The sequence below is a fragment of the Octodon degus genome, unplaced genomic scaffold (assembly GCF_000260255.1).
Source record: "Octodon degus isolate 3935 unplaced genomic scaffold, OctDeg1.0 scaffold00050, whole genome shotgun sequence".
NCBI lineage: Eukaryota > Metazoa > Chordata > Mammalia > Rodentia > Octodontidae > Octodon > Octodon degus.
In genome coordinates this window covers 1,534,137-1,561,589 of record NW_004524626.1, presented here as the reverse complement: position 1 = coordinate 1,561,589, position 27,453 = coordinate 1,534,137, and the positions used below count along the sequence as shown (strand labels likewise).

The window sequence follows — 27,453 nt, the reverse complement described above, 5'->3', positions numbered from 1 at the left end:
GTAATCCTGTTAGGTACAGGTATTCAAAAAAAAAATCTATGTAGGAGGTATAGAGATGAACTATAAAACCACAATGTATTACTGTTCATCAAGATCATTTTGGATTTTCAAGGTAATCTAACAGTCTGTGAGAATAATTATATAGTACTATATTCATTTACAGTATATCTAAGAAATCTATATTTTCATATAAACAGTACTTCTGTCTTGCTTTACAGATTTAATAGGTATTAGCATAAGTTACAACAAGGAACACAAACTTAATCAAGTTCAGACCTGGCTGGTGAGCTCACTTAGTTCCTTTTCCACCTCAACTCCCAAGACTTCTTTGGCAATGTTAGATGCCTTTTTAAAATACGCACACAACTCTGATTAATTACATAAATTTTAAATAAAGAAGTATCTGACACCAGTATTCTGTCACTGACAGAAACTGGCACTAAGAAATGGACTAGCAAAGAAGTAAAAAAGTCCCATTCACAGGTCTACACTGTTTAGAGCTTAGGGAAGAGCAGGCTTTCAACTCTACTAAACAACCTTGATCCTACCAGAAATTGTTTTCACGATAGTCATTTTAGGGTTCCAAAGCATCAGAGCTAATCTTCTTTTAGAATTCCTTTATAATAGCAGCACTTCCGAGCTCCGTGAAAGGACAGGTGAAACAGCCCATATGCTGCATACTACCATACAATACTGAGCCGAGAGAACAGGGGTTAAAGTGAGCTGCATGTGTATGTTATATATATGACGACATAAAGCTTATACATCTCTCTCATATGTAGAAAGGTATTAGAAAGATGTATACCAAAATGAGGATTTTTTTTTTTTTAAATCATGGCATAACTTTAGGTCTTTCTACCCCATTCTCAACTTGTCAAAGGAGAGCTCTTAGCCTGGAAATAGTAAAAATACACAAGAGAGCGTAGACTGAGAACTACGTTACTATGGAAAAGACAGTAAATAATATTAGTTAACTAGAGGTAAACTGATGAGTTCAGAGAGAAAAACTGTTATACTGAAAGAATAAGAGAGGGAGAGTCCTACTGAAATCAGGAACACAAAACGTCCAAGGAGAGAGGCAACCAAGCAGTGCAACTGCCTCAGTCCTGCACCCAGAGAGGCCAAGACAGGGACACTGGCAGGCAGCAGGAGGACTGCAGTCCAGCTTCGGCGCTTTCTCTGGGCCGTGGACAGAGGCCGGCGTGAGGAATACTCTGGTGAAATGTGTAAGCCCTGCTCTGAGCGCTGCTGGGACGGAAGGACAGAAGGTATCCAGGAACCAGGAAGAAGGAGATGAAGAGCCCACACGGGCAGACTTGCTGGAGGGAACTGCAGCGCTCGTGGACTGCCCGAGAGGGCCATCGGGTCAGGCCAAGATCGCAACGTTTTAATGACACCACCAATTTATGCTTCAGAAGGATTCATCAGGCTGGGATGCGCTAAAACAAACTGGAAGAAGACACACGAAGTTGGGAAAGCATGTCATGAGAGTCCAGGGAGGAGCCAAGCAGGGCTGAATGGGACAGAAGGGGCAGGGAGTACACAGGGCTACATCTCCAGAGGACGGTCTGACAACGCACCACTAGCACCGCAGCCACACTTCTAGGAGTCTATCCTCCTAAAACTTAATAAATAAATATATGAAAAATTTTGACTAAAAAGATGTTCATGTAGCATTGTTGCTAACAGTGAAAAAGACCCTCAATATTCAACCGATTAAATAAAGTAATATACAGGTACTGCCTGCTATGGCATGTAGCTAGACGTCCCATCAAAGCCTCACACAGCATTAGGTGGGGCTTCTACAGAGGTGGCTGTGCCTGGCGTGTGTGATGCTGGGATTGATTCAGGGTGCACCGGTAGGATCAAGGGTGTGAGTGTGACCTGCTCGAAGTAGTCTGGATAAGACTCAACACACTGAAGGGCTGCGGCTGTCCCTTGCTTGATTTGCTACCTTAACCCACCAGGAGCTGGCTCTCCTCTACCACACCATCCTTCCTGGGAGCCAGCCAATTGTGGAATGAAACCTCTACAAATGGTGAGCTAAATAAACTTTTCCTCCATTAGCTTTGGGTGTTGAGCATTTTGTCTCTGCAATGAGAAAAGTAACTAATACAAGCATCATAACAACCTCATACACAACTGATTAGGTACATAAATAGGGTACTGCCAAATGCCAAAAACTGTTGTAAACAAACCCATGGTATTAAATAAAATGTCAGTTATACAAAGTATGTTGAAAGTTATTCTGTATTGTTAAAAATGAACAAAAATGCTATTCTGCTTGTGCACACATGCACACATGCACACGTGGTCTGAACTTATGCACATCAAAAATGTTAGCAGTGAATCTCTGTGGTTTTATTATTAGAAATTTCATGGTTTTCTTTTTCTTGCTCATCAGGGTCCCTGCACTAAGCTACAACTCCACCCCCTTTTAAAGTCATATATATTGTGAAAGAGTGTCCTGGTTACTCTTCTCTTGTTGATGGGACAAAATACCCAACACCCAAGATTAAAGAAGGAAAGGAGTATTTAGCTCACACTTACTGGTGGTTTCAGTACATACTCAGCTGGCTCCAAGGCCGAGTGGCACATGGTAGAGGGCAGCAGTTCATGGTGGTGGAAAGCATAAAGAGCCAAGGGAGGGGCAGTGGTTGCCTCTCTTCCTTCCTTACACTGCGTGCAGATTGCCCACCCCAGGGCAGGTATAGCTCTCATACCCACAATCCCAGCATTGGAACATAAATTAATCACAAACCCTAGAAGCTGCCCCAAAACTGCATGAAGCTTTAGAGAGACAACGAGACCCAAACCGTAACAAACGGTCACACTAAATCATTAAATCACCGAGGCTGAACAAGTGATTCCTTGCCTCAGCCCCTGCGAGTGCTGGAATTACAGGTCCACACCACCGCATCCAGCTAATGCTTTCAATAACAGAATACTGTTGTTTTTGTAATAAAAAAAAATAAAAAATAAAAATGTGCATAAAATAACACAGCAAGAACCTAAACTGGGATAGTGGTAAAGGACTGAATAATAGATGCAAAGGGAGGAAGACAAAAGGGAAAAAGGAATGACAGTGTGAAGGCACCCGGGAACCTGAGGCCATCGCTCCGCTTCTCCTTCTCCTCCCTGCTGGTGCTCATGCCCACTCAGCAGAGCAGTGCACTCCTGCGGTCCCTTTCATCTCAGCCTGCCTTCCACTTCCAGGCCAACTCTGTGGCTATGAAGGTTTAAGCAACTGCACATAAGGATCTGATCTGATCATACTTCAGGAAGTTTGGGTGTGGACAATGCACCGTATCAAAATCCAATTACTACTTTTACTTAAGGTTCTCAACCACAAGAATGCTTCCCAAAAATAACTATCCTTATTATCCTCTTCCGTGTGTTACTACAGAAGCCAAGGAATTGTCCTGGATTAACAGCAAAGATGAAAGTAAATTCTAACTCCAGAAACAGAGCTCTAAGACCACCCAGGTTCAAAAAAACCTGTGGGGGTTTGAGGCAAAAAAAAAAAAAAACCTAAAATTGAACTTTCCTGTGTATACTAGTTTAATTTTATCAGAAGAGCTTTGGACCCCATAATTTTATTATATTTTAATAAAAGCTTTTAGGCTTCTCTAGCGCTTCTTGTTCCCTCTCAAATGCCTCACACATCCACTGTGCCTGCTCTGTGCCAGGCAGCGCTGTGGGCACCCAGGATGTGTTGCAGATGAATGGGAGGGGCCGCGACTGCTGCATGTCTTGCCCAGCACCTGCGTGGGATGGGCGAAGCGCAGGAACATACATAAAGACAACTGCAGAACAGGCAACTGTTCAGAGGCTCTACTAGAGGAGTCCATCCAAGCAAAGCTCTGCCCACAGGTTCTGCTTCCCTCGTCTGAGGAAGGACTGAGCACTCACTTATTTTCCTGAGCTTCCCCAATTACTCTACTTTGCTGCCAGGCTTGAGAATCAACAATGGGGAGAAGGGAGAAGAGAGAGGGCACAGCTTTGCATCAGTGGTCAGAAAAGCTCTTGTGAGGGAGGTACCAAGATCTGAAAGATGAAAACGCAGGATCACTGAGAAAGCACAAGGGCTTTGCGAGGAAATCTCCTTGAGAGGCAAGTTCCAGGGGCAGCGCAGGAAGACGGCTGGAGAGCAGGAGGAGGAAGGGGAAGTGATGGTGTTCATGGATGTTATCCCTGATCTTCGTGGGCAACAGTGTTGATGGAGGGTTTTAATACAGAGTAGCATGTCCCCCATCAGAGTCAGAAAGGATAGAAAGAACACTCAGGACAAGGAAGCATAGTTTGGATGAGGACTGCAGCAGGAGAGAGAAAAAAGAGAAGTAGTCAAGTCCAGGACATATTTTTAGACAGCCATTAAGGTTCAATAGCACAAAGTCTAGTGAGGTCCACTGCACAAACCACAGAAAAGAGCTTTCAAAGCCCAGGAGCCAGTCTGGCCCAGGAAGAGGACATGCAGAGGTCTGCAGCTGTAGGGGCTAAGAGAGCCAGAAGCACACTCTGAGGCCCTGAGGTCACTGCAGATTGAATACTATCAGTTAAGCAGACGATGAGGGAACTCATAAATAATGATTTTATTTAATATAGCAGATGATGGTCAGTGAGTACAGCAACAGGGCCTCCCAGCCCCTATTATGCAAATTCATCACAACTGTTTATAAATAGCATTCAAAAAGACAACAATGAGCATCTCATAACATAAACATCAGGAATGCGGTGGAAAGAAGCCCAGGTTCTAGTCCTACCTGTGACTAACCAAGTGATTTCCTATCCTACTCCATGAAAAGTGCTCTCCCACCGCCCCTCCACCTTCAATGCGCCTTTCTTCCACACGAGGCTGCGAGTCACCTCATGCCTCCCCTGGCTCCAGCACGGGCTTGGCAGACCCTGGCCTACATCTGTGTGGAGGCCAGCAGGGCTCTCTGCTCTACCACTATGTGCTCTGGTTTAAATTTTAGGGCAGCATTTGCCAAGAGCCTATTTAAATTCATTGGCTCCAATGAAACCTGGCAGATTGAATATTGTTCAAACAAGCAGGCTAGTACTACTTGGCTTTAAAAACCTGTAAAAGACTTTTATTAGTAATTTTACAGTATTGTTATCATGAATTTGGCCCATAAATACCACCTCTGCAGACATCTCTTCCTCCATGTTGGCAAAAAAAAAGATAAATATATAGGCTGTTGTAATTATAAGCTTAATTCAGTAAATGACAGTCTATAGCACCAGTCCTAGCACTCTGTCCCTGCTTTTTAGCTTATACCACATAGCATTCAAACTGCCTACAGCTGATCGTGGCAATAAATATTTTTAGAGGGCAATACTATATGTCCAATATTATCAAATGCCTCAACGTGCATTGTGCCTGCTCTGGCCAGGCAGCGCTGTGGGCACCCAGGACATTCATTTATCAGGTCAGATTCATCCCTTTAACAGTTCTCTTTTGCTAGGAGTTAATTTACATAACACTAAAAAATGTCTTATACCTACACATCCTTTTCTACTCTATCATTTCTTTGTTAAATAACTGCTATCAATGACCTAAGAATCTGTCTTCACGTCCTTGGAAACTGATTCAGCCCCCACCTTTTAACCTTTAAGGAATAAAAGCATTCTAATTATGGCAGATTACCATGAGACTGATACTGCACCAAGGGAAAGGAGCCACTGCAAGCTTTTTAGAATCAGGCCCAAATAAAATTGTCTCCCTCCCTAAGTTTCTAAATAAATATCCTTTATTCTTAAATATTAGTAAATATTTTTAAAGCCTGAAAAGCTGTGATATAATTATCACACATAATTCTCAATACTGACAGCAGAATTATAAATATGTATTCCAAATATCTTCTCAAAATATTATATCATGGCTATTTTTTCTCCATAATTTTGAGAGACAAATAGCAATGAGACAGTTTCAAACCAAATTGGTAGGACAGTTTCAATTATTAACACATTGCATACATTCTTCCTAGTGGTTAATTGCTGTACAAGATGCAGACATGATATCCTATTTACAAACACTATTACAACAAATCCCTCTATTCATTAAAAGAATGTAACTATATGTCTATCCTAACCATTTTGAATACTATCATGGCTATTTGAAGACCCATTCAAAGACTTTTTCTCAAAGAAAAAGTTTAAAAAGGAAAAGAAAATTCACCATAAACAACTCAAAATTGAATATTGTTTGTAAAGGGGAAAAAAACAAAGATCACAGGAGAAGAAAGGGAAAAGTGATCCTAAACTACGTTGGAACGCTGATTCAGGTAAATACAACAGATTGTTACAAATCTGTATTTTTTATATGTCCTTATTCTTCCGATTTAGACTGGCCAGGAAGGTTTCAACTTTACTAAAATGACAAATGCATGATGATGGGGTCATAAACCACAGAAAATAAATGAGTCACTGTAAAACTGGCAGGTGGACAATCTGCCAGGATTCTGTAAGTGACCGCACCACACACTGGCCCAACCCCACAAAAAGCAGCAGGTTGCTCCATCCAGATTAGTGCTGGATAAGCAGTTACTGTAAGCGCACCCAAGGACACAGAGGCTGGCCAGCGCGCGGAGCACACAGGCGGCCTCCTTTTTCACACTGGTCTCCAGTCTGATCATTTCTTTGTCTCAGAACTGAAAAGCACAGAGAAGAAAAGCCTCCGCTCAAGACTCCGCAAGGATGCCAAGCACAGGCTGGGGAAATCTTTTTCATGTAACTTTCTGCTAAAGATGCTGTATTATGTTTGTCCTTGGCTCAAACAGCATTTTAAAATACCAAAATCAACTGAATGAGGTGATTTTTTTTATTGCAATACAGTACCTTTCAGAACAGATTTTTTTTCCAAATCTCAAAGTCAAATAATGATGAGCAAAACACCTTTTTGAAACAAGTAAAAGGTACCTAAGCACAGACACAGAAAAGGTGACAAAAGAAAATGGATTACTTTTTTGCAAATAGCAATGATTAATTTCCAATTAGTTGCTCTGCTTACAAAAAAGGATAAAAAACATAAGCAGAAAACTGAAATCAAGTTACACTGATTCTGCGTTGAGAAACTGATTACTTAGAAACATTTTAGCATTTTATTTCATTCAATTTTAATTCTTAAAAATTTACTTATTCATTCTTTATTTTTTGGATAAAGTACCCAACATCTCTTGTAAAGTGACCATAATATAAGCCCTTGGCAAGGGAAAAATTAAATGACTGAAACATCCCTTATCATTTAAAAAAATAACATTATTCACAGTGTGGGCAAGAAAACACAGAGAGACACAAGCGTGGGCCAGAACATCACCACAAAACAGCCAACGTTAATATCTACTTTGCCAGCTGAATTCAAATTAACCCAATTTTTACATGTTAATTAAACCAGCTATTTTCATCTCATTGTATTTTCGCTTCTTAAATAGTAGAGTCTATAAGTGATTCCCAACAGATTTGTCCCAACAACAGTGACGTATTCATTTACTTCTATTATGACCATACAATACAGTAACCGAGCAGTAATTTTTCACAGTCAATTACATGTGTGGTTCTTTATGCTTAAATATGCTGAAATAATGTGTACTAGAGAGCCATATGCCTGGCTCTCTAGTCGGCCTGAGGCAGTTGCCTGGGTAACACATTTTCTCTTCAGTTTAGCATAACCCTTCACTGAATATCATTAGGTGTCATTAAATAGCAAACATTAACATGAACTTCAATATACTACTTAGAGTCATTTTACCCATGTAAACAAGTGCTGCATCATTTATAATAAGCTTAAAATAGATTATATGATTTTCTGTACTTAAGAACCTAAAAAGAAAAGGTGCTCACATGCTGAGTCCAAATTAAATTTGCAGAAACTTCTGATAACATATAGGAGCTCAGGCCAAGTTTCAGGAATAACTCTTCTCATCAATACAGTCTTAATCAGTGTAAGCAAAGGAAAATTAGATTTTTAAAATTTATTCAATACATTTATTATAAAATAATTGCATCCACTGTATCCCAAACTGTTTTAGCTTCCCTAATAGGGAAGCTGGGGGGGGGGGGATAATGGACTTGAATTCAGTAATAAGCGTAAGTATTTAAAGTCAAAGTACACAAAAATAAATAGAAAGTACTGGACACTTTGTACGTTGTCTAATTTTTTCTAGTTTTACTGAGGTATAATTGACCCCGCCCCAAATTACATATATTGAAAGTGTATGACATGGCCTGATAAATATCGTGAAATGATTATAATCAAGCTGATTTACATATCCATTACCTCATAATTATCTCACATAGTTAAAATATTTTAAATATTCACAATTTGATGCAGGCTTAAATTATGGCTACATATTGTTTATATGGGAGTCCCAGAGGAATGCCTCCACTAGCATTCACCAAAAACACCAATGTGCTTTTCTGTAAACACTGTCTTAACAGTCGCACACTCCCTGCCTTAGTTACTTTTCTCTAATCGCTGAGACAAAATACTTAACGTCCAAAGTGAAAGAGGGAAAGATTTATGTAGCTCAGTTTGTAGAGGTTTCAGTCTAGAACTGGCTGGCTCCCAGGTAGGGCAGCTTCACAGGGGGGCACCGTTCGTGGCCGTCACAAGATAGCAAAGTTTTTCTGTCCCTTTACCTTACCCGGACTGCTTAAGAGTGGGTAACATGTGCACACTCAATCCTTGCACTGACCCAGGAACCTCCAAAAAAGGCTCATCTATGACCACACGCGGCTTTGGGAGGTCAACAAAACACAAGCCATAACATTCTGCCCCGATCCCCCAAGATGAACGCACATCCCCTTACCGGGGGGGGGGGGGGGGGGGGGAGACCCACATTTAGGGCCAGCGAGATAGCTCAGTGGACTAAGCGCCTACTTCGGTAAGCGCAGGGACTGGGTCTGATCCCCAGCACCACAGCCTGCGCCAGCCGCCATCCCCGGGAATGCAGAGCAAGTCTGGGCATGGTGGCACATGCTGGTAATCCCAGCGCTGGGGAGAATGAACACAGTAGAGTCACTATGAGTCTGAGCTATGTATTAAGACTCAATACCAAATACATTTAAAAAAAAAAAAAAAAAGCGCCTTTCCCACAATTGCCAAAGACCTAACAGCTTCAATATTGCTGAAAAGTCCAAGTCAAAAATCTCTTTTGTTATTTAAAGCAAACTCTTAGCTGCAAGCCGCTGTAAAAATGAAAAGAAAATTAAACACTGCCCATATTCAATGGCACATGAAAGACATTTCCATTCCAAAAGTTACAAACAGGCAATAGCAAGGAATGGGAACAAAGCAAGAGCACAGTCCAGCAGGGCAGACTTTATATTCCACAATTCCGCTTCCAGCACCCTCAGCAGTCTGTGACAGGTTGCGAACTCCAAAGGGCTTGGGTGGCCCCACTACTCAGGCACTTCGGGTGACTACAGCTCCCACAGCTTCACTCTGGGCTGGCCTTGCTCACTTCCCACAGTCTTCCTCAGACAATCCAAATTCCTGGCTTCTCCAAACTTCTGGAGTCCCTGCACCTTTTGCTTCGCACTCACAATTTCACATACTGCCCTGTCAGAGTTACACTGCCTGGCCTCCCCAGCCTTCTTCTGAAATCTGGTGGCAGTCTTCCTGAGCATACAACTCATGCATTCTGTATGCACATAAAACTTGCAACATGCAGATGACACCACAGTCTGCTGCCTGCTGGAGTAATGGCCAGAACTGGTTCTCTCTTGCCTGTAGGGGTCAAGTGCTCATGGACCAAATCCCAAGGAAAACGCTCTCTAGACCATTGCTGTTCTTGAGCATGGTATTCTCAGGGCTTTATTCTCAAAGCAAAATCTGTTACCTCTGCAATTTTGAGACTGCAAAGGGTGGAGTCCTGCTGCTTCTTGGGTGCTCTCAGGCCGTCTTTTCTATTTTGTTCCTTCTCAGCAAACAAGATCTCCTGTTTTATCTTGGCAGTCTACAGCTTTTCCGGAGCTTTTTTTCATGGGTGAGCTTAAAATGTATTAAACCATTCTGCTGGGCTCTTTGCTCTTGATTCTAGCACCTTCCCAAAGTAGTCACACCATCATTTCAATGTAAGACTGCCTTGAAATTCTGTCTGCCAGATTAATTGGTCCACTGTCCTTAGTCTCAGGCAGTCTCTGCACAGCTGCAAAATGCACACAAACCTTCTGCTAAGCATAGCACATCATCTGGAATGCGACCTGTCAGTGAGGCCCTTCTTCCCAGCGGAAGCCTGTGACCCATGTCTTTACAGCATTTTTTTGGTCTGAGTTCTGGTCTTCTAAGCTCTGATCAGAATTTCCTATCAAGTACCACCTAAGGTGCTCCAGCTCTTCTTTTTCAGCTGGCTCTGAACCTTTCCAATATCTGCCCACAAGCCAGTCCCAAAGGATCCTAAACTACATGGTCAGGTATAATCCCAGCAACACCCCCACTTTGCTGGCAACAAATTTTGTCTTACTTTTCTTGCTAGTGAGACAAAATACCTAACACTCAAAGTTAATGGAAGAAAGGTTTATTTGGCTTACAGTTCACAGAAATTTCAGTCCACAATCGGACGGCTCCAGGCAAGGTGGCACATGGCAGAGGGGCAAGAGCTTATGGCAGGTAGAAAGTAGCAAAAGCAACAAGGGACAACGGCAGCTCTTCCCCCCCCCCCTTTTATCTAAACTACTTAGGGCAGGCAGGGCTCACACCCTTAATCCTAGTGCCCTTGATCCCAGCATCACACCATGAGTTAATCCCACATACACTCTAGATCCAGCCACCTTTGAAAAAGCCCCACTTGTGTGACTTTGGGGCAGCATCTAAACGCAAGCCGTGACACCCTCCCTGCCCTACTAAGTGGAAAACTCCCAAGACACAAATTACATGTTTTTGAGACACACAATTTCTTACAAAACTAAACTCTCCTCTAAACTCAATTACAACTTTTACTGTAGCATATGCATAATCCAGAGCCTCTAAAATGTTGTGTTAATTTTAAAGAACACACATGAAAAGAAAATGAACTGTCAAATGGCACCCATTGTACTTTTTTGCTTCTCCCAGTATAGAGTAAAGAAAGGCTTCACAATTGTAGGAATTAAAAAGTGTGGGAAACTAAGGCTCAGGAGGAAGCCTCAACACCTATGAAGAACTAGAGCAAAAGCTGAGGTGGGGGTGGGAAGAGACAGAGAGAGACAGAGGCATGGAGACCTTGAAAAGTTAGCCTTAAGCAAAAATACTTTATAAATGTATTGGGATCAAGAAAGATTTAATCAAATCTCTGATACCTTTAAGCCAATTTATATTCTGAATGATTACCTAAAACATGCCAGGATTTCAATTTAAATCTTTTTTTCAATTAAAGCTAAGTTATATAAACTATAATGAACACAAAAGGCAGATTAATAACCTGCCTGAATATTGAAATAAAGTGATTATTATTTATAATATCTGACTATGCCCTATTTTAGATTGTATCTAAAATCTACAAGAAAGAATAAACGCTTCCCTGGCAAGCTCAAGGGTCTGAGTTCAATCCCCGGTTCTGCCCAAAAAAAAGAAGGAAAAAAAAAAAAGAATGGGCCTCAAATCTAGTAAACAAAATATAAAAATGTTTCATACTGAATTACGTTTTGTTATACAAATAATTACACAAATTCACTTACTAACCACAGTTTACAAATAAGTATAGATTTTTATTAAACTAACCAATTTATCACATAGTAACTTTTTATGACTATTTGAGACTAGTTCTATTTATTATATTTTAGTCTATGCAAGAATCTATATGAGTGGTAAGGGAAAAAACCCCGAAGGAAAATCTTCTGTCCCAAATGATCCAGGATGTTTCTTAATCCCATCCCACACTATCTCTGCATTTATTACGAAGTCCTATTTCTAAAAATGTCTTAAGCCCATGCTTGTTTAAAAGTAGGCAACTACAACACAGAATGGCAACTATAAAGGACAACCAAAATTAGAAACTACTGGGCATACATTTATATCTTTTTGCAAAAGTAAATTAAGACACAAGACTTTTGAAACACTGTTGCTTACTCTAGGTACAATTTTTATTAAAAAAGAACATCAGCATTTTAATGTTTCTTCATTCAGAAACATTCTGAATGTTCATCATTCAGAAAATTATATTTCTTGGCAAAAGTAAGAAGAAAGCAAGCAGCAAGCAAGCAAGCAAGCATCCAGAATCAAGCAAGATCCGAAAGAGGAAGTCATAAAGCAATGAATGAGAAAAATGTTTCAAAATGAACTACATGTTACATTTACCTTGAGGTACTTTTTGGAGGGTTTTACTCAAGTGGAAAGCAACTACTTTTAGTAAATCTAAACACTATAAATTAACAATCTTAATAATGTGAACAACGATGGTAAAATATATGAGAAGAGAAATGACAGGATTGCATTTAGTTTAGTACAGAAAGCAGTAACTTATCAAACCACTGAAGAAAACGGTAGAGGGTAAGGGTCTGTCTAGATCCAATTCACAAACACCTTGCTAAGGGCTCAGCTGAAAGTGTGATCAAATCTCAAAAAGAATTAAAACATCAACTCCTATGGGTAGCTTTCTCAACACCCTCAGAATTATTGTACAAATACTAGAACTTCAAATTACTGTGGAATCAGACTCTTCACAGAGGATGCAAGTGGAAGAGGAGAAGAAAAAGGATCTGCTACAAGTCCTGGGCCCTTTTACAATGAAAGAATACATGAAATATAGTGACCCAAAGAGAAAAATCACAACTACAGACTTTAACATTCAGAAATTTAATATGGAACTCCAGAGAAACGTGAGGTCCACCCCCTCATCATCCTGATTCTGACATCATGCATCAACGTGAGTCCTTATGTACTTGAGCCACTTGAGTCTACTCCTTCATCAAATAATCACAGAGCACTGGTGCGCCCCAGCTGTGTTCCAGGATCTGCATATTCAGTAGTTCCCTGTCACCAGAGAGCTTCCAGTCAAGGGTAGATGGAGCAGAAGGGGTAGAAGCAACAGAACACCTAACGAAGCTGCTACGTATGAGACAACTAGCATGTGAAATAACTGAATGAGGAGACCTTGAAAAGGAAGAGCAGGCACAAGGTCCCGAGATGGAGCCCGCATAGTGGCTGAAGGTGCAACAAGAAGGTGACGGGCCTGGGCCGCAGTAACGGGAGGAAAAGCACTAGGAGAGGAATAGGAGGTGGGAACATACGGCAATGAGGGCACGAAGGACGTACTGGCCACCACAGGGACTATGGCTTTTACTGAGCAAATGGGAAGCCACAAAGAGCTGTGACTCAGAGAGACCTAATCCAGCTGAGGTTTGCAAAATCACTCAGCTGCCGCGCTGAACAGACTGCAAGGGAGCAAGGGCAGCAACACAGAAACTTGCCGAGTCCTGGTGCACTAGCACGAGTGAGACAAGATCCCACCGGGACCAGGAGAGTGACAGCCAAAGAGATGGGAAGAGATCAAATATAGATACAGAGTAGCGTGCCTCCCTAACGCTATAAGCAGGATTGGAAACAAAAAAAAATCAAGTAAATGCAGGGTCACGGCACTGGGAGAACCATTACTCGGTAGGAATGTGTCTAGGGAACTAGCCAATGGCAGGTTTGCTGACCACCATTTGCACTGTGTTTGGCTTTCACTGGTACAGTTCACTGGTGAAAATTAAGTAGCAGGGTTTGTTTTATTTAATAGTTTTATTACTGAAAATATTTAGGTGAACTGCAAAAAAAAAAAAAAACATTAAAATGAAGAGCTGCAGTGGTATAAATATTTACTAGCCTGCTGCCTCATTTTAAGCATCCTCACCAGCAGCTGCTGTATCACCTCTCTGCTATTTCTGTAGTGAACATGACCTCTATCTTTGAAACACTGATAAATCTATTTCTAAATCTCCTACCCTGCACAGGAAGCCTCTAAGCATCAGAGATAACAAAAGCAGTTATAACTTTAGAGCTGAAAATTTCTCTACAGTGTTTCCTGTAGGGTTATATGAAACAAGACCAGTAATGGAGGCGGTCTAAAGAGCTGGCCTTTGGACCTCTTCATATTTCAACACGTGTTCCCAGACTTTTTTTTTTTTTTTACTAGATTCCTTTCTCCAGCACCTTTTCTTTTCCTTTTCCTTTCTGTCATCATGAAACCTAAACAACACTGCTACTACTACTACTTTGAAAGAAAGTTTACAGGCTTTCAGTATATACCGATAATAAAGCCAACTATATTTGATACGAGATTAGAAGTTAGACGCGAGAGGATGTCTAAAGGACTTGATATCTAAAGGGTTCGGGCCTATACTACAAGATAGAATGCGCTGAGGCAAATGGGAAAAGAAGACAGAAGGTGCAGGATTGAAATAGGCAAATGACATCTCACAGGAGCACTGTGGTAAACTCAGCGAAGCACCTGAGCGCAGCAGGAAGTAGAAATTCAGGAGTATTCAGGGCCATGACATGGGACACACTCATCCACCAAAAGAAGGAAAAACTAGAAATGCAGAAGGCCCAGAAAAGGGGACTAATTAAAACCAGGCAGGGAGGTTTACAGGAAGCAACAGAACATGCTGTCCTGAAAGTGAAGTGAGTATTTCAAGTAGGTGTGAGGGAACAACCATGCCAACTTGAGATGCAGTGTTATCAGTGGACTCTGCTTTGCGGACCTTAACGAAGGTAAATTTAGTACCACTCCAGGGAAAACCTGAGTGCAGGCAGGCCGAAGGATGAATGAGCCAAGAGGAATTAATTCTGATGAGGGCTGCAGACACACAAGATCAGAGACAGATGCGCTGAAGGGAGAAGTGGAATCCTGAGACATTCCCTCAATACGGGACACGGGGTATGTGTAGCTAGGAAGGATCACAGCAGTGGGGAGAAGGAGCAGGAGGTAACAGTGCAGGAGAGAGAAGCAACTGGAAGGACCTTATCTGCTAGCGAAGCAAGCAGGAAAGCTGATCAAATTCTTTACTGGGGGTAATCTCCCTGGCTAATGACGTACCAGCATTCACACAGCATAAGTAATAAAAGCATTTATTCCGATGGGAAAAACAGGCTCACAAAGGTTAGGTGACTTGTCTGAAGTCCCATAGCTTTTTTTTCCTTTTGGTTTTTGAGAGTTTTGCTGTAAGTTCAGGCAGGCCTCAAACTCATAGCAGTCCTCCTGCCTCAGCCTTTCAAGTCCTGGAGTCCTGGGATTACAGGCAGGCCCACCAGGCCCAGCTTCTACCCCTTTTTAACAGAACTACTAAGATATGAAGGTTTTTTCAACTTTTATAAGCGATCCTTCTGCCACACAATGCCTCTCCCACATGGAAGATCCACTGTGTCTGAAGATACCAGTTAGCAGCAGAATTATAGAAGATGTACAATTTTGAAGCCCCTTTGCTTTATGAATGGAAGAGGGAAGCAGACAGCTCAGAAGCGATTAGTGTAGGACACAGAGGAACAGAAGAGCAAGGAACAGGCTATTCTGAGAGTGGTTACGGGTGATGTACTGATTTTGGTTTGTTCATTTTGTTTGATGGTAGCCTTAACAAATGGTCAGGTGAAGGCCCAGCCAAACAGCTCAGCAGATTAAAGCACCTGCTTAGGCAGACACAGGGGCTGGGAGTTCAATCCCCAGGCCTGCCATGCCAGACCCAGGGGCACACTGAGCGTGGTGGTGCGCACCTGTAATCCCAGCACTTGGGAGGCTATAAACAGGAGGATTACTACAAGTCTGACGTACACAGTGGAGACCCTGTATGTCCTGTATACCCTGTTCTGTCCTAAATACAAAAAAGAAAAAAAACAAAAAAAAAAAAACCCACAAATGGTCAGGTGAAATGATCCAATAGTTCAAACCATGTAAATCTTAAAAGTACTGTTCTGCAGACTTTAACAAGTATTAGAATAAAATAAGGAAATTTAAAATGTTCAGTCTTACGCCTTACAATCATTAAAAGGGAATGAGGAAGATGACATATTGATAAACATGTAGGAGGGTGGGACACACACACTGCGATGGTTGATTTCATATGCCAACATTAAGAAAGATGGGAGCAAGAAAGCAGCACTCTGAGAGCTTAACCTGGAACACCAGCCTACCATCAGACTGGGCACTGCCCTATGCGTTCCTTGCCTCACGGGACTTCAGATTGGGCTGAAACAACACCTCGGGCTACGCTGGGTCTCTGGCTTTCCCATGCCAGATGCTGAGTCTTCTTAGCTTCTAAAGTCACGTGAGCCAGTTCCTCACAATAAATCTCTCTATGCAGATCCTATTAATGCTAAAAAACCAGATTAACACACATTTATTCTCCCTCCCGCCTCCTCTTCACACACACACACACACACACACACACACACACACACAGATTATATATAAAATATATGGTGTATATACATATACACAGTTTATGTAAGGTATGAACTCTAATTAAGCATACAAATTGACTTACATTTGGACAAGAAACACTATTCTAAGAGAAACAAAAAATCAAAAGAAAACAGTAACTTCTAAATGGGGAGGGAAGCAACAGGGATTTTGGAAACATATGTTTTACATATTCAAAAATTCAATTAAGTCTAAAGGGAAAAAGCAATCCCTAAAAATTAAAAACAAACTGAAACTAATGAACCTAACCATGTATCAAGTTGGTGGCAAAACCATACAGAAGAACAGATTATTTCAAATAACATCAGAACACAATATTTTACATATTATATATATATATGTGTGTGTGTGTGTCTGTGTCTATTGTACATTACACTATAAACACAAACAGCTGTAAAGATTTAAATTTCATTCACTAATTGTTGGAGGCAATATAGGTGTTATTTTGAAAAAAAATCCCTCATAATGAAAATATGTAACTATGTGAACGTTTCTGGTAATCAAGATTTTCATTTTGAACTTAATTTTGTAGATCTATCTTTGAATCAGAAATCCCAGGATGAGCTAGTCTCACCCCAATACCCAACAAAAAGCTTTTACTCATTGGAAAGGATGCCTATGAGTTCATAATACTTAATATCCAAATACAAACCCTACTCCCACAGAAAAATAGCTCCCAACTTGAAGAACCCTCAAAGGCAATTATAGCTCCCATTCCCTCTAATGAAACTGGCTCAGACCAAGGAACTAATTTGGTTAATTTCCATCTCTAACTCATTCAGCACTCTACCTCTCTAACTTCCTGTTAAGGCATTTCCATATTAAACACCCTAAAGACTTTTAACTTGGCTTCCAAAGCTGCTTCTTCCTAATGTTTCCTACCCCAGCTCCTCAGAAACTTTCCCTGAATTTCACATCCAACACATCAAGAAAACCCCAAGGTAACCGCTGCTCCTCCTTCCCCAGACAGCCTGCCCATCCTGCCATCCCCATTTACACGAGTGCTTCCACGCCCTTGGAGCAGATTCCCCTTCTGCTACTCTGGCCCACTTCATGCACCCTCTACCAACCAGCCAGGGAGATCCCTGTATAATTCCATGCACCTCATATCACTCCTAGCCTCAAAACTCTTTAGACTTTAACTGTGCTTGGAATAAAATTCTACAAGATCTGGCCCTCTTTAAGGTCCTTTATTTGTTGTTTTTTAACTTTTTCCACTTTCTTGCCTATCACCATTCTCTAGCCAAACTGGTCAGCCTCCTTGCTGCTTCTTAAACAGGATAAGCCCTCTCCCCTCAGGCCCTGTTATTTCCTCTCCTGCAAGGTTCAATCCTAAAATCTCAGGTGGCATGCATTCTTATTCAAGTCTTTGCCCAAATGTTACTTTTTAGAGAGATCACCCTATGAAATTAGTGCTTTTTATAGCGCTGCCTCTACATCATATATATATCTTCTGATTGCTATGAGTACAAGGTTCATGTTTTGTTCAGAACAGTGCTTGGCATGTAGCTCGTGACAAACATCGATTGAGAAGATTAACTAATCTGAAATTAACATATATTTCTCCAATATTAAGGTTCTCTCAAATGGCCACATTACCTTACCATGCATCCTTTATTTCTAAGACAAATTTAGTCAAATACTCCTAGGAGGTAAACTGTCAGTGGTCATCTTCTGTCATTTCTTCTTTTTTCCAGACAGAAGATCTCAAAATCTTTGCATAAGATTATAGGTGAAGGCTTTCAAATCCTTTAATTAAAATCTGAGCTTCTCTGTGTATTTACTAGGAAATGACTCACTGACAGTTACACCACAATCAATGGAAAGTTATTAGGTATTAAATCTTCTAGCATTTCTGTTACAGTCTGTTACATGCTGCTCAGCATATCTAAGACTAGGAAATTGAGAAAGACAAGAAATGTATTTCCTCACCATCCAAGAGGCTAGGAGATCTGAGATAAAGGTGGTGGCATCTGGTGTGGCCTGCCTGCCACTGCTAACATGGCAGAAGACACCACTCGATGGGGAGGGGAAAGGCCAAGCTCATCCTCTTATGAGGAATCCACTCCCAAGACCCCACGAGCACATTTATGAAAGCTTCCTCTTAAAGGTTTCTCCTCTACACTGCGGTGTCGGGGTTAAATTTCTGACACATGAGCTTTGGGGGACACATCCAAACCACAGGTTTCGGCTTCAGGAATTCCTCACAGCTTAATGCAAGATTCTTTTAATTAAAGCAACTGTCACATCAAGTGCCTCTGATACTGACACTGGTAGAAAAACAAATATTCATGTAGCTAGGAAACAGAGGTTATGCTTGAGTTCCTCTCTAATATTTTGTGTTTGATCTTCAAATACATGTGGTCCAGATAAAGCAAAACCAGAACAATTAGTGCAATCTGTCTCCTCACACTAACTACTAAACAAGAAATGAAGGGAAGGAACAATATTTCTTTTTCAGAAATTTATTGAGTATCATAATAGGATATGAATACTATAGAAGAAGCATCGTTATTTTAAGCTGCCCCCGCACAGACAAGCATTAAAGAGCATGGACACAATGGCAGCTCAAGATTCAATAGTAAAAGAGGAAAGGTACGCCATAACTATTGCTGAGCCTTCAGGTGTACATAAGGAAAATGAGCTCAGTTCTAAGTCTGTGAGTATGGGGACGACCTGGGCTGCTCTCCTGGAGGCTGTGGGTCTGTCTCATGTGGGCCAAGTACTAAGGTTAAATGATGTGCTAGGAGGCAACCTGCAAAGCTTTGAGGCCAAAACCCACGCACAGTTCTCACACAACACTCAACTGAAAATATGTTCATACATAGAAAGGTACATGGAGAGGGGGCTGGACATAAGGCAGAAAGAACTGCATCAAAAATCCTAATTCTACCACTAACTATATAACTCTGAACAAATTATTTAACCTTTCTAATTCTTTAAGAGGAGGACAAAACATATTTTAAGGATTTGTGCAAAGATTAAACCAGACAACAGGTGTAAATTGTTGGCACCAGGTCTGAAACCCCACATAATCTCAGTAATAATTTGTTTCACCCTTTGGTATAAGTCTAGAAGAAACATCAGCAGAGCTCCAGGAAAGTGTTTCTTTTCTTTTTTTAAAGCAAAATATATTCCTTGAGGGAAAGAAAGCTTCTGTCCAAGAGGGACAGAGGGGACCTGAGTGGGTTGCCAAGGAATCCAGAAAGTCTTTTTGCTTTCAAGGTTCATTGTAGAGAACAACTGCCCCTCCCTGGTCTCTTGCCTCTCTGCAATAACCCCCATCTCCCAGCAGGCACAATCTGAAATCTACCAAGATAAGGCCAACCCATTCCTACCTCTATCCTGTGACGAAGGAAACTCTAGCATCCCTTATTACCCCCTTCCCGTCCCCACAGAGCAGTCTGCTCTGTCATCATTGCACAGGCCCCTGCCACTCTGCCTTCAGAATCACAGGGTCAACAATGGACAGAAGCACCCCAGCAAGACCCCTGCTTTACTTTTCAGCCATGGCTCTCCCTTGAGGATATTTCCTCTCTATCCTCTCAAAAGTCAACACAGGTCTTACTCTTGCAGTCCAGGTTGCCAAGCCTGTTACTAGGGTAAAGGGGGGCACTGCCTGCTCCAAACCACCCCTCAGCCCCTGCTTCCTAACCCCCCAGTTTGAATACTCACACCATCCAACTACAGCATTCAGCACCCCTTGTCTCTAGCATCTAATAACCCTTGAACACCCCTCATACCCGATTTTTTCTTAGGTCTCCCCTCACTGATACTCTCCAACCCCATTCCCATCTTACTCTCAGTATTTTTAATACATGTATCCTTCGAACTGAAATATCTTCAGTACACTTACCCTTTAATATACTTATCCTTCAAACATCAAGGCCTCCAATTGTATTAACTCCCTTCTACCAATGGTATTTTCTTCCACCACTTCTCACTTCCTCAATCCCACGGACAGATTCTGCCCTGCCATCATCACCAGTAATTCCTTATTCTCAACTTCACTCATCCTAATTTCACCTTTTAGGTTTCATGCTTGCTGTGTATTACATGCCAGCCTCACCGCTTTACACTGTGTCTAGTGCCTTCTCATCGTCTCTCACTGCTCCCACCTCAACAATCTCTCTTTGCCCCTTGTGCGAACTAGATCTCCAGACCATCACTAGAACCACTCCTTTGTGCACCTCATACACCTCCATGAAATCACTGCTACTCTGCATTATTAAGTAAGTGCCAAGACCTCAGCCACAGTTATGTCCAACCATTCCACTCTGGAGCTAAGGGCTGAATTCAGATGGAAAACTCGTAGCTGCACTGACAGGCAAATTCTCTGATCACACTCCTTCAGGCATGCCCTCGAGAGGGGCCTGCCCGGCATTAGACTCTTCCTGATCCGCTCACCTCCTACCTCTAGATGGCTATTGTTCTTTCTCTACGAACTGCCAATACCTCAACCTGCACCCCTTTCCATCCATTTCCTGGAGAAAACTCACTGTTGATGGAATTTCTCCCCAAATCCCACCACCACATCTACAAAACATCTTTTCTCATTCTCTACAGTCTGTATTTTTCCATTTCAGTGCTTGTCAAACTTTTGGGCCTCAGAATCTCTTAACATGCTTATAAATTACTGAGGACTTCAAAGATCCTTTTATTTAAGTGAATTATAGCAACCATACTATATTAGAAATTGCAACTGAGAAATTTAAAAAATATTTGTTAATTCATTAAAAATGACTAAATCAATTATATGGTCATATAAACATCTGTGAGAAGAATTATATTTTAGAGAACAAAAATTAGAAAAAAGCAATTTTAAATATGCAAATTTCTGTAATGTCCCATATAATAGAAAATAGCTGCATTTAACTACTACAGTAAGTTTTTTGGTTGAAAGATAGGAAAGATTTCAACCTCATATATACACAAATCATACAACGTAAGGCTTATTTTAATGGGCTTTTTGATAACTGGAGGCATTTTCCTGGATACAACACAAATCCCAACAGGCAATAGGTTCCTAAAGATTAGCTGTAACGTGGAAGCTGAAATTGTATTACTGTGCTTTTTCCCCCATTACCTTAAAGTTCATGGGTGTCCTGTACCCTGGAAACAGATCTTTTATTGGTGCATGATTCTGTTATACTATGCACTGGTCCACTGGAAGAAACTGTTTCCATAAGCTGCATACATCTTCCAAATGTATTTCATTATACTGTATTTTTAAAGACCATATTCATTAATATTGTCACCATGATATCAACAGTCTTTTACCATTAAGAACCTGTTGTGAAAATTTTAACACTTTCAAATAAAAACAACACCTAAAAGACTAGCTCAGCCACTAGATCAAAGACACTGAAGTGTTTTTCCTTAGACAACAATTACACCACAATACGCAAAAGTTCTATACACTTTCCACTTAGTGCTCAATTTTAAAATGACTGATTCTTGAGAGCAACATTTAATTTTAAAAAAGCAGTAACTCCTGCTGCTTCAAAAACACTGTTCTGAACGTGTGGCAAGGAACAGGACAGCTACTTACACCGTTTGGCTTCGTAATTTGTTTTATTGCATTCAGGCTGCTATCACAAAATATCTTCATGTGGACAATTTATAAACATCCGGATGTTTTTACTTCCAGTTTGGCAGCTGGGAAGTCTAAGCCCAAGGTACCAGCACATCTAGGAACCTGGCGAAGGGCCATTCCTCACAGACGGCACAGTCCATGTGGCCTCACAGGTGAAGGGGCGAGCAGGTCCCCTTCTAAAAGCACTAACCCCATCCAGAAAGGCAGCACTCTCCCGGCACAGCCACCTCCCCAAGCCCACCTCCACACGGCCCTGTGGTACTCAAGAGTCAGCGTAAATTTCAGAGAGCACCAACAACTGCTTGTAAGGGTCTGGGTGCTACTTTGGAAAATATCAGTTCTAGTACCAGGAAAATGAGAAGGGCAGATTATGCTTTAGCATATGTAAATAACTCTGACTTCCTGGACTCTTGGGAGAAATTCCCAGAGGGCCACTTGGCCATGCTGTGAACACAGCAGTTCTGTGTTCTTACTACGAGGCCAACCGGCCTCCCAGAAGCGAAGCCGCACTGTGTCACCCCTTCCTTCCTCCGCTGTTGGCTTCTTCCACTTCCCCGCCTACCGACATACATTATGGTCACTATCCACACACAAGGCCCGCATCGCCTCTGGTTGTGGCACCATGTCTCAGCTTCCCTTCTCAGGGAGACCCTCCAAAAGAGGGCTTAGGTTGGTGAGGAGAAGGAGAGTGGAACAGGAGGAGTGCTATGGGTACATATGAATGAGATGTGAAATCAGTACCTGGTCATTAATCAAGCCTTCCTGGAACTAAAAAGGAAAATAAAACCTGGCACCTGAGGTTCTTAAAGATTTTCTAATACATCAGCAACATAATACCAACCTTTTTAAAAATTCTTTTTTAATTTACTCCTCATAGACAGTGTCTAGCCACCACATTGCATGCACCCCCCTACGATTTCAGACATCAAATACTAACACAATGCGAGTAATGCAAAAAGAAAGGGGGTTAATCAGACATCTTGAGAGAAAGAAAAAGAAAATAACATCGATTCAATGAGAGCCGTTAATGAGGCTTTTTGTTTTGGTAGACTAATTTGGGAATCTGATGACTATGAAGAATATTTAAGCTTCTCAGGCGACTGCTGTTGATTATTATCTACTACTTTTTTTTTAATTAAAGAGATGTCTTTGCCTTAATTCCAGTTTACGAATTCCAGGTGTTTACCTGTGATCCGTGTCCACCTTAGCTGGACAAAACCCTCTTCATTAGCCAAGCTGGAGGGCCTCTTCTCGATTCCAAACTGTGCCTGCCGAAGGATGAGCCTTTCAGGTGGGAGCTGCTGATGTTTAAATACATCGCCCTAATACTCTAAGCGCTGCCAATTGCGAGCCTCATTAACTCCCAGCGTGTGGCCGAGGCCTGGGGTTCTTCAGTACAACCTCACACCATGACAACAGGTATATAAAAATGATTTTGTCATCAATATTATCGTATCTTCCTTCACCTTGTGAAGTATTTAAAAGACCCTACTTTAGCTATTGTTCAGAAGGACACATAGCAAACATGGGAAAAGCGGAGAGCGCCATTTATACAGCGACACATTTGAAAATCCTGGGTATCTCTGTGAATTTTTTTTTTTTTTTCATTCCTATTTCCAGGTATCAAAATGGGAACTATCCCAGGACTGACTCTCTAAACTTGGCACAGAAAGGAATTATTTGTGGTTGCTGGTTATATTGCTATCATTCTGATTCAACAAAATGGGGACTGACAACGTGGCAAGCTGGACCTGTCAGCCCATCTCTCAGGGGACCAGAATACCTGACATTCGCTTTCACCGAGCAAAGCCAACTTCTGGCCTCCTGAGCACATGTTCACAAAGGCTGTCAAGCAGCTCCCCACCTAGATGGAAAACACGCACGGAGGCCTCTCCATACACAGGGTCTCTAATCCATGGCTTCCACAAATCACTGATGAAAAATATTCAGGAAAAAAGCTGGAGTCATACTGAACACACAGACTATTTTCTTGCTATTATCCCTAAGACCAAACGTATAGCGATGGTGAGCCTACAGTACACGTGCTGCCGCGGGCACAGGAGCCCCCCCTTAGTCCCCCGATGGTGCATGAGCCGCGGTACCCAGCCAAGCTGTGACCCATTATCAACACACAACAGCAAAGACCACAGCAACTGTGCAGAACCACGCCAGATGCAAACTTTTACCTCTCAATAAAAAGTTGCTTGTAGCATTTAAAGCTCTGTTACTGGCTTTTCTTTAATGCAAAAGATATTAATGTATGAGTTACTTTTCCTAAACTAGAATCTTAGTGTTCAGGTTTTGAAGTACAGCGTTTGCACTTTGCAATGAATAAGATAAATAAGTGAGTTTGGAGAGCCGGCCAGATAGCTTAGCAGACTAAAGCACCTGCTTAGGTAGAGTGCAGGGGCTGGGGTTTGATCCCCAGCGTGGTGTGCCAGCCCCATGCCCGGGGCACACTGAAATGGTGACTGAGACTGGGCGTGGTGGCACACGCCTATAATCCCAGCTTTTGGGAGGTAAAACACAGGTGGTTCATGAGTCCCATCCACGTGAGACCCTGTAAACTCTGTACTAAAGAAAAAAACAGAGGGTTTGGGGCTGTAGTTTGGGCACTTGGTCTCTGAAAGGTTTGTCACCACTGGAATTTGACAACTACTTACACACAGCATTTGCATTGGACTAGATGTTGTTAGGTAATCTAGAGATGATTTAAAGTATAGTGGAAGATATGTGTAAGCTACATGCAAATATTATAGTATGTCCTAAGAAGGACTTAAGAACAGATTTTGCTACTGGCCACAACCTGTGTACGTGGGCAGGATCTTGGACAGTGTCCCACAGATAGTGAGGGACAATCGGGGTCCTATACTTATATGTGATTGCAGCCAGCCCATTCGGTTCTTCAGTCCCCCAGGTCCCCTGACATACACAGGGGTCAGCACTGGTAACCGGCAGCCAGCCAGCCCGGCACTGGGCACCTCAGCCCATGCTAAGCCCTGCTTAGCCTTCCACATGAAAAGGTCAGATACCAGTGAAAACTTCCTGGCCTCAGCCCCCTCTAATCAGACAACAGTAACAAAAACAAGTAGAAATGTGTCTGCAAACTCAAAGGGCCCCAAACAAAACGGACTGTCACTTTGTTCTTAATATAAATTGTGAACAATGGGTAAACAAGTACCCTAAGATAATACAGCAAACTTCATTTCCGTTTTAAATGAAGAGTTGACACCCTCAATTCAAGCAGTCCACAGACACTGCTGTGGCGCCCAGAGCTCGCCCACGCCCACGCGCAGGTGAAGCTCTCAGGAAGGGGCTGTACTCCACAGAAAGAGCCTAGAGCCGGCGTGGGCCACTGCCCCAGTCAATGTCTGCATCAGCCAAACAGTGCAACTGGCAAGTTTTTCCGTAACTCAAACTTATCTTTGGTCAAAGAAAATGTATCAAGACTACAGGCTCTCTAGTTTCCTACAGAAAATAGGTGAAAGTATACATTTGCTATAATAAATTATGACCAGAAAACATGATCGGCATGTCAAAGGAACGTCTGCACTGCATGGCACTAATATACTTTGCACATTTGCCAAAATATGGAACCAATCCTAGTGCCCACCAAGAGGTGAACAGGTAAAGAAAATAACGTGGTGCGTACATACAAAGAAATACTACTCAGCCTTCAAAAAAGAAAGTAATTCTGTCACTTGTGACATGAACAGAACTTAGAGGGCATTAGTGGAATAAACCAAGCTTAAGACAAATAGCACACACTCTCATTTCCAGGAGGGGTCTAAGAGTCAAACTTATAGAATCAGAGAGAATTTTGATTACTAAGGGATTGCATAAGGGAAGAAATACTGAGGAGGAACTGGTATCACCTAAAAAATTTTAGACAGAAAAAAAAAATTTTTGGAGATTTTTTTTGGGGGACACCTTGATATATTAACTTGACTTGGCTTTTCTACAATGCATGCATAATTTAAAATGTCTTGTACATCATACATACATACATACATACATATAATTTTTATTTGTTAATTAAAAATAGCAAATTACCACAAACTCTGGGTGTCTTAATGTAGCAGGAGTTTCTCCTAACAGTTTTGGGAAGCACAAGTCCAAAACCCAGGTATCAGCAAGGTCAGTGACGCTAAATGTTCTAGGGAAGACCTTTCTTTGCTCTAACTTCCAGTGGCCACAGACCTGCGCTGGCTTGTGGTCGCCTCACTCTTCTCTTTGCTTCTGTGGTTACACTGCCTCTTCTCACTGTGCCTGTGTCAAATCTCCCTCTGCCATGAGAAACCTTGTTATAGAATCGAAAGCCTACCCAGACAATCAAGGGTAAACTCTTAATCTCAAAATCCTTAATCATAGTTGCAAAGTTCTTTCTTCTAAAGAAGGTAACGTTTATAAATAAATCCCAGCGAGAAGATAGAGAAAACTCAAAAAAAGTCCAAAGGCATTTAGTAAAGTGTCCTATTTTATTGTATATGGTGAAGTCCTCTTCTGCAGCTGTCTTGCAAAGGCCTTTCTTGGTGATCTGGGATCATATTAGCCTCTCTTGTAGACCCATACCACTTAATCATGTGTGAAATTTTAACAGCGATTGAAGTACAGGGAAAATTATAGAACAGTTTCATTCATGGAACTATATGTAAATTTACTTAATTTTACAACTGCCTAGAAAAACATTAGCATACTTAAAAACATAGTTTTCTGAAACTGCAGAGATCTCTGAACTAGTGAAAAACCACCTATGAAAAGACGACTGAAGTAAATGTTGGGGCAACAGTTCTAAAATAATGTGTTAATCGTAACAGAGAAAATGCTCCTAAGGGTTGGAAAAACACATATTCAGTGACCTCCTGTCATTAAAGCCAAGGAAAGCTGTTTTAAATAAAAAATATAACACAGGATTAAACATACCCATCTTTGGTCTGATCCACCACACCACTCAACAGTTCCACAGTCTTTGGGTTAGGCTGGCTTTCTCCAAAAATATTCAAATACCGAGTGACAAAGTCAGTGGGAGACATAAAAAATTCACCATTTTTTTCAATGCTCGCATACTGTTTTAAAAAAAAAAAGGAAAATAAGAGAAATGTTACTTTATATATTTGATTCTCGAAAGTATATAATCATAGAATATGTGAAAAGGTTAAAAATATTCAAAGGATAGAACATCAAATATTATAATGCACTCTTCACATATAGCAGGTATCTCTCATTACTTCAAAGAAAAAACAAGAACATATTAAATGCTGCAGACGTTATGATCACACCACAGGGTCTCAACCGGGAGCACTGTTCCTCCTCAAGGCACATTCGGAAACATCTGTGACAATCCTGACTGGCCTAACTTGGGGAAAAGAGATGCTGCTGGTCACCTACCCTGGGTAGAAGCAGGGATGCTACTAACCATCGCCTTAGGACACAGGGATGACTCTCTACAACAGCTATCTAGCTGATGAATTCTAGCTTCCT

General features: G+C 41.5%; 1 protein-coding gene across 1 annotated transcript in view; it reads right to left on the bottom strand.

The window, feature by feature from the left end:
* Positions 1 to 27,453, bottom strand: part of Slc25a13 (solute carrier family 25 member 13) — a 276,904-nt gene that overhangs the window by 109,522 nt on the left and 139,929 nt on the right. The window contains exon 5 of the mRNA XM_023716885.1: positions 26,896 to 27,038. Coding sequence (XP_023572653.1) covers positions 26,896 to 27,038 — 143 coding nt within the window. The remainder of the gene's footprint in view (positions 1 to 26,895; positions 27,039 to 27,453) is intronic.